This window comes from Zootoca vivipara, chromosome 1 (assembly GCF_965207765.1).
Source record: "Zootoca vivipara chromosome 1, rZooViv2.hap1.1, whole genome shotgun sequence".
NCBI lineage: Eukaryota > Metazoa > Chordata > Lepidosauria > Squamata > Lacertidae > Zootoca > Zootoca vivipara.
The window spans coordinates 92714509-92732226 of NC_142582.1; the positions used below are offsets into that span (position 1 = coordinate 92714509).

The 17718-nt window shown below is 44.1% G+C and overlaps 1 protein-coding gene across 2 annotated transcripts in view; it reads right to left on the minus strand.

Annotated features, from left to right (window-relative positions):
• ITPKA (inositol-trisphosphate 3-kinase A) overlaps positions 1-11245 on the minus strand; it is a 58296-nt gene extending 47051 nt beyond the window's left edge. For both annotated transcript variants that reach the window (XM_088670586.1, XM_035111740.3), the window contains exon 1: positions 10222-11245. In XM_088670586.1, coding sequence (XP_088526712.1) covers positions 10222-10662 — 441 coding nt within the window. In that variant the 5' untranslated portion in view covers positions 10663-11245. The remainder of the gene's footprint in view (positions 1-10221) is intronic.
• Between the last annotated feature and the right edge of the window lie 6473 nt (positions 11246-17718).

Genomic DNA, 17718 nt, shown 5'->3' on the forward strand with positions numbered 1-17718 from the left:
TAACCTCAAGGCAAACAGAAGACCACTTACTGCAGATGACTTTTGTTCTACGGTAGTAGTATATAAATTATGTGAAATGTATAAAAATAATTTTTCAGTTAACCATAGTTTAGCGTTATGTACAAACCTTGAAGGGTGGTTTATATTAACCATGATTTACTGAAACAAACGAGCTTCATAATCCATGGTTTGAAGTGAATTTCTTTTATGCTTTGAAAAAGCTAAGGTGACAAATGTCAAACCATTTATTCTGAAAACATTTTCTGTTATTATAGGAATGAGGCATGGATTATATTAATATGCAAAAAAAGGTAAAAATCCACCACTGTCCTCACCGTATCATCTGATACCACTTTTAAACCAAGATTACAAAATTTAGCAGCTGTCTGTGCAAAAAGATTAAACAAGATTATTTCAGACTATATTCATATTCAGTCTCATATGACTGGTACTGTTATTATAAAGGACAGACTGTTTTATAAGGGCAGCAGTAGATCTATATTATTGACACTTATTTATAGTGATCATTTTTAAATTGGTTGGTGAGGTCTCAAACTGGACCAGAAGTAATAACAAAAGAGTCTTGTGTGTTTTAATATACAATATTACACATGTCAAGACTTTGGCTACTATACCTGATTAAGCTCTTTTCAAATGGTTTTATCCTATTCAATCACGAGCGTGGAATAAAATGCTTTTACAGGGTTTGGCATACTCATCTTGTAACAATATCAGAGAAACTCATTATGAAGTATTATACTCTTTGACACTTCATCAACTACGGTAAGTCATGTCTCTGGAAACTGATGACAGGCACTGGTGATGGCTAATATAATATTTTGTGGGGTAGTCTTCCAATTAATTATTACTGAAAATTTATATGTGCCAAATTGTGATTGATATGTGTCTCCTTCCATATGGCTTGATAATTTTTCTGGATTATGAATGGCTCGCTTCTAGTATGTATCCATATGGTATGGATTTTGCTGATTGGATTCTAGGGTTCTAGCTGTTACACACTGCAGGAGTAATGTGATTCCTACTTTGAGGGAACGGTTGATTAGGTAGAATGAATACACACACACACACACACACACACACACACACACACACGTCTTGTACGCCTCTTTCAGTCTACTCCTGCAGTCAAGCTGATGCCAAACGTATTGCTCTGCTTTCCTTTGGACCATATCAATAACGCCAAGAGGGGGGTCTTGTCGTCTGGGTAGCCCAGAATCTCCATATACAATGCCAGGCTTGCAACTTGGGGAGGTCACTTCAGTGCTGGAAATGCAGTCGTTTGACTTCCACCCACATAGGCACACTCCATTGTCTCTCAAGACAGGCAGGTGCCAATTATATGCACATTACGTATATATATTCATATATATATTCATATTATATCTCACTATTCATCTCAAAGCAGTTTACAACAATATACAATATTTAAAACTTAAATTAAACCACTGAAAGTTAAAACCTCAAGAATCTAAACTCAACAACAACACAAAGTAAAACATATTCAGGGTGTAAAGCCCCCCCCCCCCGAAAAGCTCTTTGGGAATAATCAGCCTCATATAACCAACATAAAGGTAAAGGGTAAAGGGACCCCTGACCATTAGGTCCAGTCGTGACCGACTCTGGGGTTGCGGCGCTCATCTCACTTTACTGGCCGAGGGAGCCGGCGTACAGCTTCCAGGTCATGTGGCCAGCATGACAAAGCCGCTTCTGGCAAACCAGAGCAATGCACAGAAACACCATTTACCTTCCCGCCGGAGCGGTACCTATTTATCTACTGGTACTTGCACTTTGACATGCTTTCAAACTGCTAGGTTGGCAGGAGCTGGGACAGAGCAACAGGAGCTCACCCCGTCATGGGGATTCGAACCTCCGACCTTCTGATCAGCAAGCCCTAGGCTCTGTGGTTTTGACCACAGCGCCACTCGCGTCCCCCATACTTAAGTCTAATTAACACATGAAGGAGTTAAGACCATAATGTAAACTGTACTGCTGGGTTTCGCTCACCCTGGGAGAAACTAGGTAATCAAGCCAGTCTACCTGAGAAGCTCAGTGTGTAAAGAGATATCAACATTTTCAAAAGTAGGGGGGCCATGGCTTGGTCCATGCTAGAGGATCCACAAACACTTGTGGAACTGAGCACTGGCAGAAGAAGAGGAGTGCAGGGGGAGTGTACCGGCTCCAGCAGTGCGATGCATGCCATGCATACAATATCTACAATGAAAATTGCTCCCCCATCCCTGCTGCTATTTGTGTTCATCCATTGTCGTCATGCCCCACCCCCCGGGAGGGAAACTTATGGGCACCATAATACTGTTGTCTGAATTGGGAGCAGCTAGGATGCATCCTTGCTTAACTCCCTTGGTAACTGGTACGGGTCCTATGATTTGGCCATTTGGGGAGCAGCGTACATTCAACACAGGAGAATTCTCAGCATATTGCCAGAGAGAACAGTTGGCCGTAAACTATCAGAAAACCAAAGTCATGGTCTTCTCAAGAAAATTTAGGCCCCATAGCTGGCGCATGGATAACCAGGCAGAGGGCCTTCTCGGTAGTGGCCTCCCACCAGATGTCAAAGAGAAAAACAACTACCAGACTTTTAGAGGACATCTGAAGGCAGCCCTGTTTAGGGAAGCTTTTAATTTTTAAGAAATTGGTGTATTCTAATATTTCTGTTGGAAGCCGAAACCCAGCCAGATGGTCGGGTATAAATATTAATAATAATAATAATAATAATAATATCATCATCAGCCAATCGAACAGGTTAAAGCGGGCATCCCCAAACTTCGGCCCTCCACAGATGTTTTGGACTACAATTCCCATCTTCCCTGACCACTGGTCCTGTTAGCTAGGGATCATGGGAATTGTAGGCCAAAACATCTGGAGGGCCACAGTTTGGGGATGCCTGGGTTAAAGCCTTCAAGTATTTGGGCCTTACCAAAAATGGACACCAAAAATGTGCTAAAGAAAAAGCATCTCAAAGTGCCAAAACGTTGACCCGTTTCTTCCACACGAAGGGTGGTAAACATATACCATCAGCCATAGAAATTTTCCAGCTACTTTATGGGGCCCAAATTTGGACTGGTACCCATGTCAGCACTCTGGAATCTGTCAAATCAAAGTTTTTAAGGTAGATCTTTTCTGTCCTGCCCTGCGTTCCAAATGCATCATTGTGACTGGAGGCAAGTCTCCCTTCTGTAGAAGTACAGACCTGGCAAAGAACTTTTAACTTCTGGCTCTGCCTAAATTCAAACCCTCCTGGTTTATTACCATTAGTAATTCAAGATTCCCATAAAAGCGTTTGGACCAAAACTGTTCATCAAAAACTTCTCTCCTGTGGCCTATCCCCCTCAACATCTACTCATGATGGGCCCCATCAAAGCAAAAAGTCTAATTGCCCAACGTTTAAAAGATATAGAGCACCAGAATAATCTGGCCACCATAAAGAAATTTTGCCCCTGGTTTGCTCATTTTCCTATCTCCCACTTTGATTCTCTGGCCCCATATTTGCACAAACTTATTATCCCAAAATATAGACGTGCCTTTACACTTGCAAGACTGGATTTTCTACCATCAGCCATACTTGATTCCAAAAGATCTTATTTGAGAAACGACATTGCCCCTGTGAGATGGCAGCATAGAATCAGTGGCACATGTCCTCCTGTCTTGTTCCCTCTACAAGAGCTGAGGAACGAGATTACCCCACTTCTACTACGGTAACTATTCCAGGTCACTCATCTGCGGCCATAATGCACTTCCTCTTATCAGACCAAAATGACCAGATAACAGCAAAGGTTGCTAGATACATAGCTGGGACAATTAGATTAAGGGCCACCAACTGATTGATAATTCAGGATACTATTATGCCTTTTATTCAATGTTCTTTTTTGTATATATTGTAATGTTTTATTGTTGCTACGGTCGTTGGCTAATGCGAATAAAGTTTATTTATTTACTGCCTGAATTGGGTCTTCTTGCAGCTGTTGTTAACCATTAAAAGATCCTATTCACAGACCTTCCATGACACATTTAGTTTGGCCCTTATGTACTATCCTGAACACACATCCCTAATGCTGATCAGACCAACCGCCTGAATGAAAACTCAATCCAGCCTTTTCAGTTCTGCTAAAAGTAAAGCTTGGAACCCTACAATTATCTGACACTGATCCAAGCCACATTTCTGTGCATGTTTTGCCAATGGCCTAACAAGACACTTGAAATGTCATACAAAATCTCCACCTTTCTGTGGTCACAGGTAAACAAACAGCATGCAAAGTGGCTTTTTATAATAGCTTTGCTTCCTGTATCTATTCCAACGGCATTTGGGCTATGTGTAAACTGAAACTGCTTTACAGTCTCTTCTTGTGGCTTGGGAGGGTGTGGGTGGGTGTGCTTGTTTTCATTAATTATACAATTGCTCTATTGATAGCCACTTTTGGGGGGGGATCTCTGGACTGAGAAGTAGGATAAATACATTTTAGTAATACATATACCTAGTTCCCACTAAGGAACATAAAGCAAAAATATTAAGACAATGTAATCTGGCATTGCAACACCCTATTTAAAAAAAGAGTTTATTTCAACTCATTTTATAGACCCAATTTTAAAAAGCACATAAAACTGCAAAACTAAACCCATGAGACTATGAGCATATGGATTAAAAACAGCCCAAAGGTCGAATGACTCGTCTCCTCTAATCCCTTGACTGTTGTTGTTCTTATAATGCACTCCCGAGAGTATTACTCCAGTTTGTAGTATCTATGCTTTATCAACATATTCCAATTCATCATTCCAATTCCTTTTTTTTTAAAGTGTTGTTTTCCTTAGAAAAGATTCTGTGCTAATTGCTCAAATGACTGAGTTGTCTATATTAACAGTGCTCTGTGTGCTCTCAATATGGTATGGTAGGAAAAGGAATTTGCAAAGGAAAACAGATTTCAGTTCGAGTTCCTCCAGAAAATCATGATAAGAACTAAGGAAAATAGCTGCAATAAATGCCATGAAAAACATGACTTTCTGTTGATGAGCACCCGCCAAATTGCAGAACAGATTTTCTGGAAAGAACGAATTATTGCCAAAGTGGACAGCGGTATGCTTGCTAATCATTCCAAACACCTCCCCATCCCCACTCTCACACACAGCAAGAAGCAGTTTTAAAACTGGTATCGAGTCAAAAAGTGGGTGGGAATGGAATGCCTGCTGGTTAACACCTTTGAAAAATGTCATAAAAATCTAATAATTATAATATTTGAAATATGTCCAGTTAAAAAAGCAAATAAATAGATAGTAAAGCTTCAAGAGGGAAAGCTACAATTACAAAGAAACTGTTGGCACCTGCTCACTGAATATCCCCTAAATATTTTTTTATATCTAGGACCACTAAACTAGCTGTAGTGCTGGTTGGAATTTTTTATGTATTATGGCATTATGTATGAACCAATCCACTCTCTCTCCTTGCCACACTGACAGATTACTTAGAGTTATTTGATCAAAGCCGACTAATAGTTTACCCATAACAGAAAATATGTTGGAAAGACAATGCTTACATCAAAGTAAAAACCCTGCAATAGTTCCAGTGAACATAAATCATAAAGTGACGGTGGATGAACCTGTTCACACACCTGCAGGGCAAATATCATATATAGGAGGCATGATGTGCTTCAATTTGAACTGCCTCAAAAGTTAATTTAACAAAGAGATGAGAATTTAAGCTCACCTGGGCCTGTCTGTCTACTTTCACACAAACCTAAGCTATGAAGGGGTGGAAGGAAGAGGGTATCAAAGACTTCAGCTAGTAACGCAATCCATATGCAGAAAGTGCATATACAGTGGTGCCTCGCAAGACGAATTTAATTCATTCCGTGAGTCAATTCGTTTTGCGAAAAATTCATCTTGCGAATCGCGGTTTCCCATAGGAATGCATTGAAATTTCTTTTCTTTTTTTTTGCCTGTAGGAACGCATTAATTAAATTTCAATGCATTCCTATGGGAAACCGCGATTCGCAAGACGAATTTTTCGCAAAACGAATTCTTCTTGCGAGTCACCATCAGATCGCAAGACGCATTCGTCTTGCAGGGCATTCATTTTACGAGGTACCACTGTACCAGAAATGAGGCACGCTTAACGACCACTGAAATCCATGGGTTTAGGTGTGCCTAAAAATCGTCACTCTAACAGTAATGATATTGGCCCACCTTATAAGAATATACGGAGGATCACAGAAATACTGCACATGAAGCAGTGGGACACTTTAAAGCACTATATAAAATGCTAGACACTGCCCCCTTTTAAAAGGCTGTACAGCTGTTAGACATAGGACACTCCTGATCCAAACTGACCTTAGGACAGAATTAATCACCAACATGAACTGCCATCTAGCATAGTGCCCTCATTCTTCCATATGCCCTTATCAGTTTGTAGATTTCTAGAAGCATTATCACTCCCAAATCTACATGCATTTACTGTGTAATTAAGATCCTGCCTATTCAGAAGTCCTACTGAATTCAACAGGCCTTACTCCCAAGGAAGTAGGGCAAGCCTAAGATTGCAGCTTTGTTTTGGACCAATTTCTACTGGTTTCAACAGAGTTTATCTCCAAGAAAATTTGCTATAAGACTGCACTGTGGTATTTTTTAAACCTCAATGCACTCAACTTTCACTGAAAGAAATAGAATGTTCTCAGGCAGTTACACACAGGATAATAGTACCAGGCCTCAAACTTAAGCCAGTATATTTGGCAGTAAACTCCTCTGAACTCAACAGAATTCAGTGTTAGGGAGAATTCTAAGTATACTTAGGATCACAAAGACCTGTTCACACAATAATAGTCTAGTTCACATGTACAGTGGTACCTCTGGTTACGAACTTAATTCGTTCTGGAGGTCCGTTCTTAACCTGAAACCATTCTTCATCTGAGGTACCACTTTAGCTAATGGGGCCTGCCGCTGCACGATTTCTGTTCTCATCCTCATGTAAAGTTCTTAACCCGAGATACTACTTCCGGGTTAGCGGAGTCTGTTACCTAAAGTGTTTGTAACCAGAGGTGTTTGTAGCCCGAGGTACCACTATAATACTATGCCAAACTGTGCCTTTGGCAAACATGCGAGCTTGCAGGCTGCTCCCAGAGAGGAGACTGCAGTTGTTTTGCTCCTCTTTTGGTCTTCCTGCTGCTTCGCTGCTATAAACTCAGCCATGTCATTTCATCTGAACCTGGGATTGCCTCAGACAAACCATGAGCCCTGGCTTGGAGAACATGCTAAGCCTAACCATGGTTTCATTGCAGCCGTGCAGCAGCAGAAGGACCAGGGTCGCCTCTGAGAACTCTCATGCTTGCACATTTGTGCTAAGCCATGGTTTGGCTTAACATTATATCCTCTGCAGCTTTCCTTGGATATACACTAACATATCAAAACTTAGCTCCAGCTCATACATATATTTAATTGAGATACAGACCAACCTTGTGCTTGTATGCTCCGTCTATGAACTGTTCCTTCCCTCTTCCCTTCTTGGCATGCCATGATTGAAAATTTCCTGTGTTAATTAACTATAGTTTCCTGTTACAAACAACATTAATGAAGTTTGGAACAAGTCAAGATATGAAACCAACTTCAAACTGTGATTTCAAGTCATGGTTTGTTCAGAGTTTATTAACCATAGTTTCCCAGTTCAGATGTTAATAGGAAGCAATGGTTAATTATTCCATGAAATAGTCAACTACGACAGAAGGAGAGAAGCTGCAGTGCAAAGTGTACAAGCACAAAGGCTTGTTCGTATCTTGGTTTCGTAAGCCAAAATATGTATTCCAAACAAGCTATCACTTCACTAATAAAGCTGGCAGCAATACCCAAGATTGTGGAACTCATGAAAAGTGCTGTAGTAATTGCTGGAATTGCTGCCAACTTTATCCATAATTGCACCATTCACATATTACGATATTCAAACGCAACCCTAGGATGCACATGGTGGCAGTATGCAAGAAAAATATATTGCATAAATTGAACCAATGGTTACAACATACTTCATTCTATGTCTGCTAGTCATGGGAAGAGTCAAAGTCATAGGGAAGGAACGGCACCCACGAACAGTGGAAATCCTGCTTCCACCCCATCCCCACCCCCTCTGGTTGCTGGGATTTCACCAGCAACTGTCATACAACTTCACGCTTATCTGAGAAGCTTTCCACCCACTCCTCCATTACTATTTCATTTTCTTTTCAATTTGATAACAAGGAAGTGCAAGGAGGAAGACCTCTGCAGGACAACCTTTGCTAACAAAGCTAACAGAATTATATAGTAAACGTATTTTCTGAATCTTTCACAGCCTTTAAAGCTAGAAATGCGCCCTCAGACACACAGAGGATCCCGATTTCACTCTCAGTTCAAGACTCCATACTTGGAAACATGCAACTGCAAACTGCATTTTACACCCACCCCTGGCAAAGCATCGCAGAACTCAATAGACCCATCTATTCTAGTTCTCAGGTTTTCATGGAAACACTGGCAAGTAATCATACTGCAATGAAACATTCAAGAATCACCATGTGAATTATAACATTCCCATATCTGAAATATTACCATTTTTTACATGCTTGGCTTGAGAGTGATGAACTCCCTTGGTTGGCATTAAACTACCCACTGCCTTAAAACATTCAGTTCTGTGAAGAAGCCACATGTGAGACGCCCACCATATTTGTCCACTGACAGATCTATGATCTCACACTAATACAGGTGAAACTCTGAAAATTAGAGTATCATCGAAAAGTGCATTTATTTCAGTAATGCAACTTAAAAGGTGAAACCAATATACTGGTATGAGGTAGGTGCATGACATGCAAAGAATAAGTTGCATTACTGAAATAAATGCACTTTTTGACGATATTCCAATTTTCAGAGTTTCACTTATATTTGTTACACACTACACTACTCCTGGATTAACAGGTGCTCTGAACCAACCCTGCTGGAAGGCAAGACAATGGGTGAGAGATAGTTTTATCACTCCCAAATTGACCTGTTTCTTGTACACTTTCATTTTTAAAGCTAGGATAGACCACTGGTCTGTTCACAGAATGGAAGACTTTGCTTTAGCATTATTCACACGCTTAGCTGGATACAAAACAGAAGCAGTGAACAATTTCTGTTGGTGAAACATCACAATATAAACTTCTGTGTCTGCAGTTAAGGACCAGATTGCACTGGTTAAATCTTAGCTTACACACAGTGATCCTAGCATCTCAAAAAAAGAAAGAGTGGGAGGGGAGGCAATGCTATTATTGCAGAAATCCAGGATATTACATATACAGATGTACATGCATATGATCATACTGCTCATTATGCTGTATTCACAGCAGAGGCTGTGCATACAGGCCAACAAATATATCACTTATACAGTGTTTTCCATCTGTTGGAGGTGCCTTTAACGAAAGTAAACAACACTGTACTCATATGAGATCAAATGTCACTGCCACTTTACAAGTTATTCCTGCCTAGAAGACACTACTATAAAACCCATAAGACACTACTATAAAACCCATATGCACTTTCCTTATGGAATTTACTAAGAAAAGTGTGGCATACCTGATGACACCCTGCCTGCAGGTTTCCCCTGTGTTTGCACTGATCTGCTGATGGAACTGCATGCACACAGAGAGAAAAACCCACATGGGAAACTATCAAGCTCCTACACAACAGGTAATATTCATGTAGCCTTTTTCTTATGCACACAAAGCATTTATTTCACAGCAAAGCTGCAACTGTGAGGCAGGCACACTTAGCTGGAAGCGATCCGACACTGGACACAGACACAGACCAAAGAAGGGCTTACTCCAGAGTAAACATGCATAAGAGTTACATTGTGGGGCCGTAATCCTATGCACCTAGGAGCAAGTCCCAGTGGGGCTTACTTCTGAGTAGCCTAAGCTTACGCTCTGAGTCTAAGATTGCTCTGCCTTTCGGAATCGTGCAACCTGCGAAGGAACCTTGTTTCAGTCTGCAGAACTTGGCCCAGTGCCAAAGCGCGGCGCTACGGATTAACTCGTCGATTTGAGCATTCCGAGGCAACTAAACTCTGGACGGCGGGGCGCCGCTGCCAGGAAGGCAGCCGGTCCCGCACGTGCGCAGCGCCTGTGCCCGAAACCCGGGCAGCCGCTCCGCGCCTCCGCCACGGCGCCCCTTCCTCCTCCTCGTCCCATGCCGTGCCGTCCGTACCTGGTGCGTTTCCTCGCCGTGCTCCAGGTGGACGATGCCTTGGCTCCTGCTCTCCGTGTCGCTGAGCAGGTCATCCTCGGAGTCCTCGAAGAGCGACGACGACCCGGTGGAGGAAAGCGACGACGTGGACAGGCGGCGCGACGACAGCAGGTCCGCGCTAAGCCAGGCGCCGTCGGGCTCCGTCCGCGGGCGCCCGGCCGGGCTGCGCTGCGCCTCATCGGCGTCGTCCTCGGGGGTGACGGTCAGCTGCGGGATCACCGGCGGCAGAACCCCGTTGCGCGGCCGGCAGCTCTTCTTGACCGGCTCGGGCAGCTGCTTGGTGGGGGCCGCGCAGCGCGCCTCGAAGAGGGAGCGCAGCTCGCCGACGCTCAGCCGCTTGCCCCGGCCCAGCTCCGGGCTGCCGTCGCCGCTACTGCCGTCGCGGGAGCCTCGGGGCTCCATGGAGGAGGAGAACGAGCTGGAGCTGCTGCTGCTGCTGCCGCCACAGCCGCCGCCCGCAGCCCAGCGACTGTGTGGGCGCGCCGCGAAGACGGCAAGCGGCGCGGCCGGGGAGCAGGAGAGCCCGCAGTGGCGGGCTTCTTCGCGGGGAAGGGCGCACCGGAGGGCTCGAGCCGCCGCCGCACGCGGGCGAGCATGGCCAGCCCCGCGCCCCGTCAGTCTGACGCTCGCCTGCTCGGACTCACGCCCGGGGAGCTGCTCCGATAGCCCGGTCGGCCCATATGGGTCGCTCGAGACTGTTGCTCCACGCTGCCGTCAGGCGCCTCAGGCAACCGCGGAGAGGGCGGAGAAGGAGGAGCCGCCACCAGCGCCCCGCCCCGGCCAGGGCGGCCCACCTCGCCCCGCTCCTGCTTCCCCTGTGTACTTTTAACTGACGCCGCCCCTGCCAGGCCCTCTTTGGTTTCTCTTTTAATGAAACTCCTCTCCCGACTGCGGCGAGAAAGGATAAGCGCACAGCGCCCCCCAAGCCGCGCGGCTCGGCGGAAAGAAGCGCGCCTCAGACTTGGCGGGGAACCGTTTCCCGCTTCCCCCGCCCCGAAAGCTCCCGACTCAGCTCCCAGGAAAGGGACAAAGTTCAGCGCGCTCCTCCTGCCTCCTCGCGTGGCACCGGTCCAGGGGCGGGCAGGGCTCGGTTACGCAAGGTTACAGCACCGTGAAATGCCTTTGCCCACTTAGGATGGGACGGTTGGCAAGCGCAAACATTTCTGATGATCAGAGCAGCTAGCACACCACTAAATATAATAGAAATAGCATGGAACAGATAAGACGGTCAAGTTGAAACACATTGATATAAGGCGAGAAGAGGGTTCCTTCTCCTTGCCCCTTCTTGGCTAGAGTCATTTTTATAGACGAGAGACCCGTTTTCCTTCCGATTACTTACTTCAAATGCAAAGCACACAAATCCAACAGGGTCATTCTCAGAATTCAGCATCCTGAGGTTAAGTTTAGCCATGCAGCTAAACTCACTCACTCTCTCTCTCTCAAACCTCCCTAAAATAGAAAAATAGCATGTCAGTGAGAAGCCTAAATTGAATCCTTCTCCCCAGCACGGTGGTTTTCTATGTTCCTGAAAGTTCGTTTGAGAATAGGATGCTGGACCAGATGGGCGCTTACAGTTTGTTTTTAAGATTAAAGAGCATTCAAATATATTCTTTCCCCAACCTGCACCTAAATTGGTACAGCCAAGAAAAGCTTTATTTTTTCACACCCTTTCAATTAGTTGCGCATATATATTACTTAGGGACCCAGGTGGCGCTGTGGTTAAACCACAGCGGCAGGTGGCGCTGTGGTTAAACCACTGAGCGTAGGGCTTGCTGATCAGAAGGTCGGCGGTTCGAATCCCTGTGACGGGGTGAGCTCCCGTTGCTTGGTCCCAGCTCCTGCCAACCTAGCAGTTCGAAAGCACGTCAAAATGCAAGTAGATAAATAGGAACCGCTACAGCGGGAAGGTAAACGGCGTTTCCATGTGCTGCTCTGGTTTGCCAGAAGCAGCTTTGTCATGCTGGCCACATGACCTGGAAGCTATACGCCGGCTCCCTCGGCCAATAATGCGAGATGAGCGCGCAACCCCAGAGTCGGTCACGACTGGACCTAATGGTCAGGGGTCCCTTTACCTTTACCTTTATATATTACTTAGTCACTAGAGTATCCTCTCAAATCCTTGTTAATTCACAACTGGAAAACATGCCTAATGTTGCAATCTCAGCCCCACTCACCTGGGAATAAGCCCCATATAATTCAACAGGATTTACTTAGAGTAGACAAGGTTGGGCTTGTTATGTCAAGCTGTAATTCTGTACCCATTTACTTGGGAGCAAACCCTATTGAATTCAATGGGACAAGCTACAGAGTGGAAATGTATTGTTGGGTTGCACCATTAAGAAGAGAAATGTGAAAATGAAGCTGACCTAAAAGGCCAGAACTGTAACTCTGGGGCAAAGGAAGTGAGGAAAAGAGAAGAGGTTGATTCAGAGGAGCAAAGGAACAGAAATAAGAGGAAAAAATGTGAAAGAAGAAGTAGGAATGTAATCTCTTTCCCCGCCCCCATCAGGGCTATTCAACATGAGTAAAAAATAAAATATCCAGGGCAGGCAAAATGCAAGTCCAGCATTTTTCTGCCTTCAGCCTCTAGCCCTCATTCTCATCAAACACACACACACACACACACACACACAAAATATACCAGAATAATAGTATGTCAAATTTCCACTCACAGAGGAACATGAGCTGCTACTGCTACTCAGTCTGCCTGTGCAAAGAGAAAAACCTCTGCAAGCTCAGAATACAAGATCCCCACTCCCCCCAACCCCCACAGAAGAAAACACACCTGTGATTGGTCAGGATGATTGAAATGGAATGTCAGATGCAACCTTTAGGCAGGCAGATGATTCAGAACTGCAGCCCAAACCTTAAGTTACTTTTTGGACCCTGAGGGGCTACTCTGATTGGCTAGTGCTGCTGATGAGGGAACAGAATGACAAGAGTGGAAGCCCAAAGGAGTTCTCCAGGTGAGAGTTGTTGCTTTAAAAATGTGTTTCCACCCCCTAGAGACAGATGTGGGAATTGCTTCCCACAGTGATGGTTTTGTGATTGTCTGGGGTGGGCAGAGAGCTGATTGCCCACCACAGGAGATGGAATGACAGGGAATCTCTCACATTTCTCAGTTAAGTGGAAATTTAAGTATCAGAAGAGGGTAAAAGGTTGAGCTATAGTTTTGGGGTGTTATTCTGATCATTTGTGGGGATAGATCCCTGGGAGGGCTGTGATCCCTTAATTGTGTATCCTATTGGTTCACTCCACTGCTACTGCTTATAAAATTGTTTGCGATGGCAATGAGTATTGGCCATGCCAGCTGGGGCTGATAGAAGTTTACACTCCCCCCTGTATTAAACCAGTTTTGCTGTCAGTTTTGGTACAAGCGATGGAGACAAGTGCAGCATTTTCTTCCTTCATTGATGACGGCCAATATTCCCCTTTTGGAAATGTTACCAATTGGTTGAGAGCTGTTGGAGGACATGCATGTGACCCATGGAAATGTTCCTCAAAAATATGACATCCAAGGTCCTTTGCATTATTTCCTTTCTCAAAAGACAAACAGCAAAATCCTATGCATGTCTGCTCAGAGTTAAGCACCATTGAGTTTAATGGAGTGTAACTCTCAACAAATGTGGGTATAAGATTGCAGCCAAAACTTTGTCAGCAAGTGGCTAGATTCTAAAGCATCAATAAGGTGGGGGGGGGGACCTAAAACGCTCCAATGTACCTATAAATAGCAATTTAAGGTGTTTTCCCTTTTTCTTTTTTTTTAAATATATTTTTTTAATTTTTCCAATTAAAACCAATTATATCACATTCATTATTTCAAATTATACACATATATATCAATCAAACCGAATGTTATGCCAAATCATCTAAAAAAAATTTGGGGGGGTTCCCATGCTTCAAGAAATTGGGGATTCCTCGCAACTGTCCACTGCCGTCTTTTTTCTAAAGTTCAAATCGTCTCTCCGAGTCCATAATAATCCAGATCTTTCCCTTACAGTCACGTAGATGTTTTCCTCTTTCAACCGATTATTTCCCAGCTGCTGAGATAAATGTCAAACAAGGTTTCACAAATGTTCTTTCTCCTGTGTGAGTTAATCAGTCCAGCCTCCCCATAAATCTTCTTGGTCTGGAGCGTCTCTATTGCGTCGAGCTCTCAACACGAAGCAGCGCCATCTTAAAAAAACTCAAATCACTTTCGTTTTCTCTCATAACCATGTAGATTAACGATCTTTATAAAATTTACAGCTTTTCCAGGCAGAAGAACCAGACCTCACACCATGCATAGACTCTTGGTAAATTAATGGATCTCCTTGCCCTATAGCTGAATTTAGCTTCAGGTCGCTGCTCCAATTCAAAGTGCGTCACAACTCATAAATCCTCCGAACGCGTCCAGGCACTCCTCCCATCCAACTAGAGGGGGGCTTTTCTCGTCAGCAACTCCTCATCTTCAAAAAATATGCTCAATAACAACAGTTTATAAAGTTCAACTCACACAGTCTTTTGCTTCTCTTTCACTCCAAACAAGCCAGGACATCACGTCTGGGAAGGTACGAAGTAACTCATATGAAAATAAAATAAAAAAAGACTCACTTCCCTTATCGCTCCGTCCCCATCAATCCTTCTTCCAGATGAAATACAGCCTTTAACTCCTCACCCTCAGCAGCATAGATTTCTCGGCAGTAAACAGCGCTTCTGCCCCTCCTTCTGAAGTATGTCCATAGATTTAAGCCTAATTATCTTCTTTAATCATGGAAATCCCCGCCATGCAGATTAGCGTCCGGGAGTTCTGGCCCTCGTAAGTGCTTCAGCCCAAGCTCCCCCCACTCCATGAACAGTCGGAGTGGGTCTGGGGGCATCGCGGGCCAGCGGCCCCTCTCCGTAACCCCCGGAGAGGGTAGGGGGTTGTTAAGGTGTTTTCCCTTTTTCACACTGCTTCCACTGCTCCCATAAATTGTTACTGGAATTTAGGGATGCAGGCATCATAAATAAACCTATGAAAAAGTATCCTTTTGTGTCATGGATTGATTTAACTTCAAATTTCTATGCTTAGTAGGATACTAACTGGTTACAGGTAGGTAGCCGTGTTGGTCTGGATCGAAGTAAAATAAAAAAATTCCTTCAGTAGCACCTTAAAGACCAACTAAGTTTTTATTTTGGTATGAGCTTTCGTGTGCATGCACACTTCTTGGTATCTGAAGAAGTGTGCATGCACACGAAAGCTCATACCAAAATAAAAACTTAGTTGGTCTTTAAGGTGCTACTGAAGGAATTTTTTTATTTTACTAGGATACTAACTAATATCCTTTTAACTAATATACCACACTCCAAATGCACATTGAAAGGACATGAACAACAATCAAATCTCAGCTTAATAAGCTGAGATAATAAGCACAAAGCCACCTCACAGCTCCCTTTGTTCAAGCAAGAAAACAAGCTGCACAGTTACCTTTGGCTTCCTGTTATGCACCAACCAGAGATTATGATTAATGGTTTTCAAACAATCCAGAAAATGTATACAAAGTTTAAAGTTGGCTCATGCATCCTAGTTTGCTCAAAAGCCATTAACCATAGTTCCTGTTTTGGGATGCAACTGGAAACAATGGTTAACTGCATCTCCCTGGTTTGTTCAGTCGCTCACACTATAAGGAAAGAATGAAGCACCTACATGTGTAAGGTTACACACATATCGGCTTATTAAGTCTAGATTTGCTCATCTGAATGTGACCAGAAAGTCCGCCTTTGAAAGAAGGGGTAGGGAACTTGCATCCTAGGAAACACACGTGGCCCTCAAGTTAATTATATGTGGATGAGGAAAACACAGGAGGAAAGGGGGAGATAGGAGTGGTTGGCTAAAATAAATGGAGCAGTGAGAAGATGGGGGGAAAGAACCGAATTCAGACTTGTAGCTAGAGCAGGGGTCAGGAACCTCTGGGCCAGGAGCCAAATGCAGGCCTCAGTCTGGGACTGAGGACTTTCCTCAGGTCACACATGCTGTCTTCCCAGACCACCCCCATAACAGCTCTGCTCTGCACTCTTTTTGAGTTTTTGCCTGACTGGAGTTTGTCCTTGAACTCTGATAATGCCTCTTGCTTGCCTGGATGGAAATAGGTATGTGAGTGTGTAGCAACTGTCTACCACACAGAAGTAAAATTTACATTTACATTGCTCTGCCTCCTTTTGCCTCTGGCCCTACCCACCTAAAGTTGCCGGAAAGGAATGCAGGACAGGGCAGCTGTCTCAGATGTAGAGAAAGAAGCCGAGAAAGAAAATGGTGTGGCCAAAAGAGGAACGGATGGCCCTGCAGGATTCTGGCTCTGGCTCCCTACAGATCGTCCTTATGGGAATGCAGCCTTCAACAGGGGAAAGGTTCCCTAAAAACAGGATTTTTAATTAGCGATGGTAATCCTTACAGTGGTTCATGAAGTGGCACACACATTCTTACACAACCTACGACCTATTAAACAGTAGAGGAGGCAGAACCCCCCCCCCCCCGCAAAACACCCACACACATTTTTTTATTAAATCAGTTTGTCTCCAGATTCAGTTCTGCAAGTTTCAACAACGTCTGCGTCCAAACAACATGCATGATTCTCTTAAGATTACAGGGAAACTCATGAGGGCCAAGTGACAGTTCCACTTGGCTTGTATTCTTCCTAACCCTCTGATGATGATTGCATGGTATGGTTAATGGAGAAAGCTGTCTCTGTGAAAGTCTAACAGAAGAAAGGTAGCAAAATGAGACAAAAATATCTGTCCAGGTATGCACTTCCCCATGTTTTGTCAGCAACACCGTTTGTACTAAGAATTCCTTTTCTGTGATCTCAAGCAGGCAGGCATGGCCCTTCGTCTTTCTGTAGGCCTACCTGTAGGGTACATTCTCCAATTGCTCCAGAGAAAAGGGATGAAGGAGGAGGAAAGGAAGCCTGCCTCAGCCTTCCCCAGTCTTATGTTCTCAGTATGTTCTTGGACTGCATCTCCCATCAGGCCTGACTATTGGCCATGCTGCGTGATGAAGCTTGGAGTCCAACAGCATGTGAAGGACACCAGGTTAGTGAAGTCTGGCATAGATAACAATCTGTCCTCAGATCACGCAGCTAGGCTCATGCAGTTCACACCCATGGTATCAGTATGGCTGCAAGTGCTGAATAATGAGCAGGCATTTAATCAGCCTATTTGAAGTGTTAAATCAGCACCTGTTTTGTTTCCATAGCTCTGCTGCACATTTCAGCAAAATGAAGTGCAATGGCACCCCCACCGGCAGTCAAAGTGGAACTAGAGCTGGATTTTCAAGTACTTTGTTGATCGTGCACATGTCTTTTGGGAAGCATCTTCCTCGCTCTTCATTAATTTACATATATAATGGAGCATCATTCACTTGGTGCTGAAATATCCTTAAGTCTGATATGATGTCCGTTTGGTAAGCAGACTTTATACATGGAAAGCTTCTATCTTTTG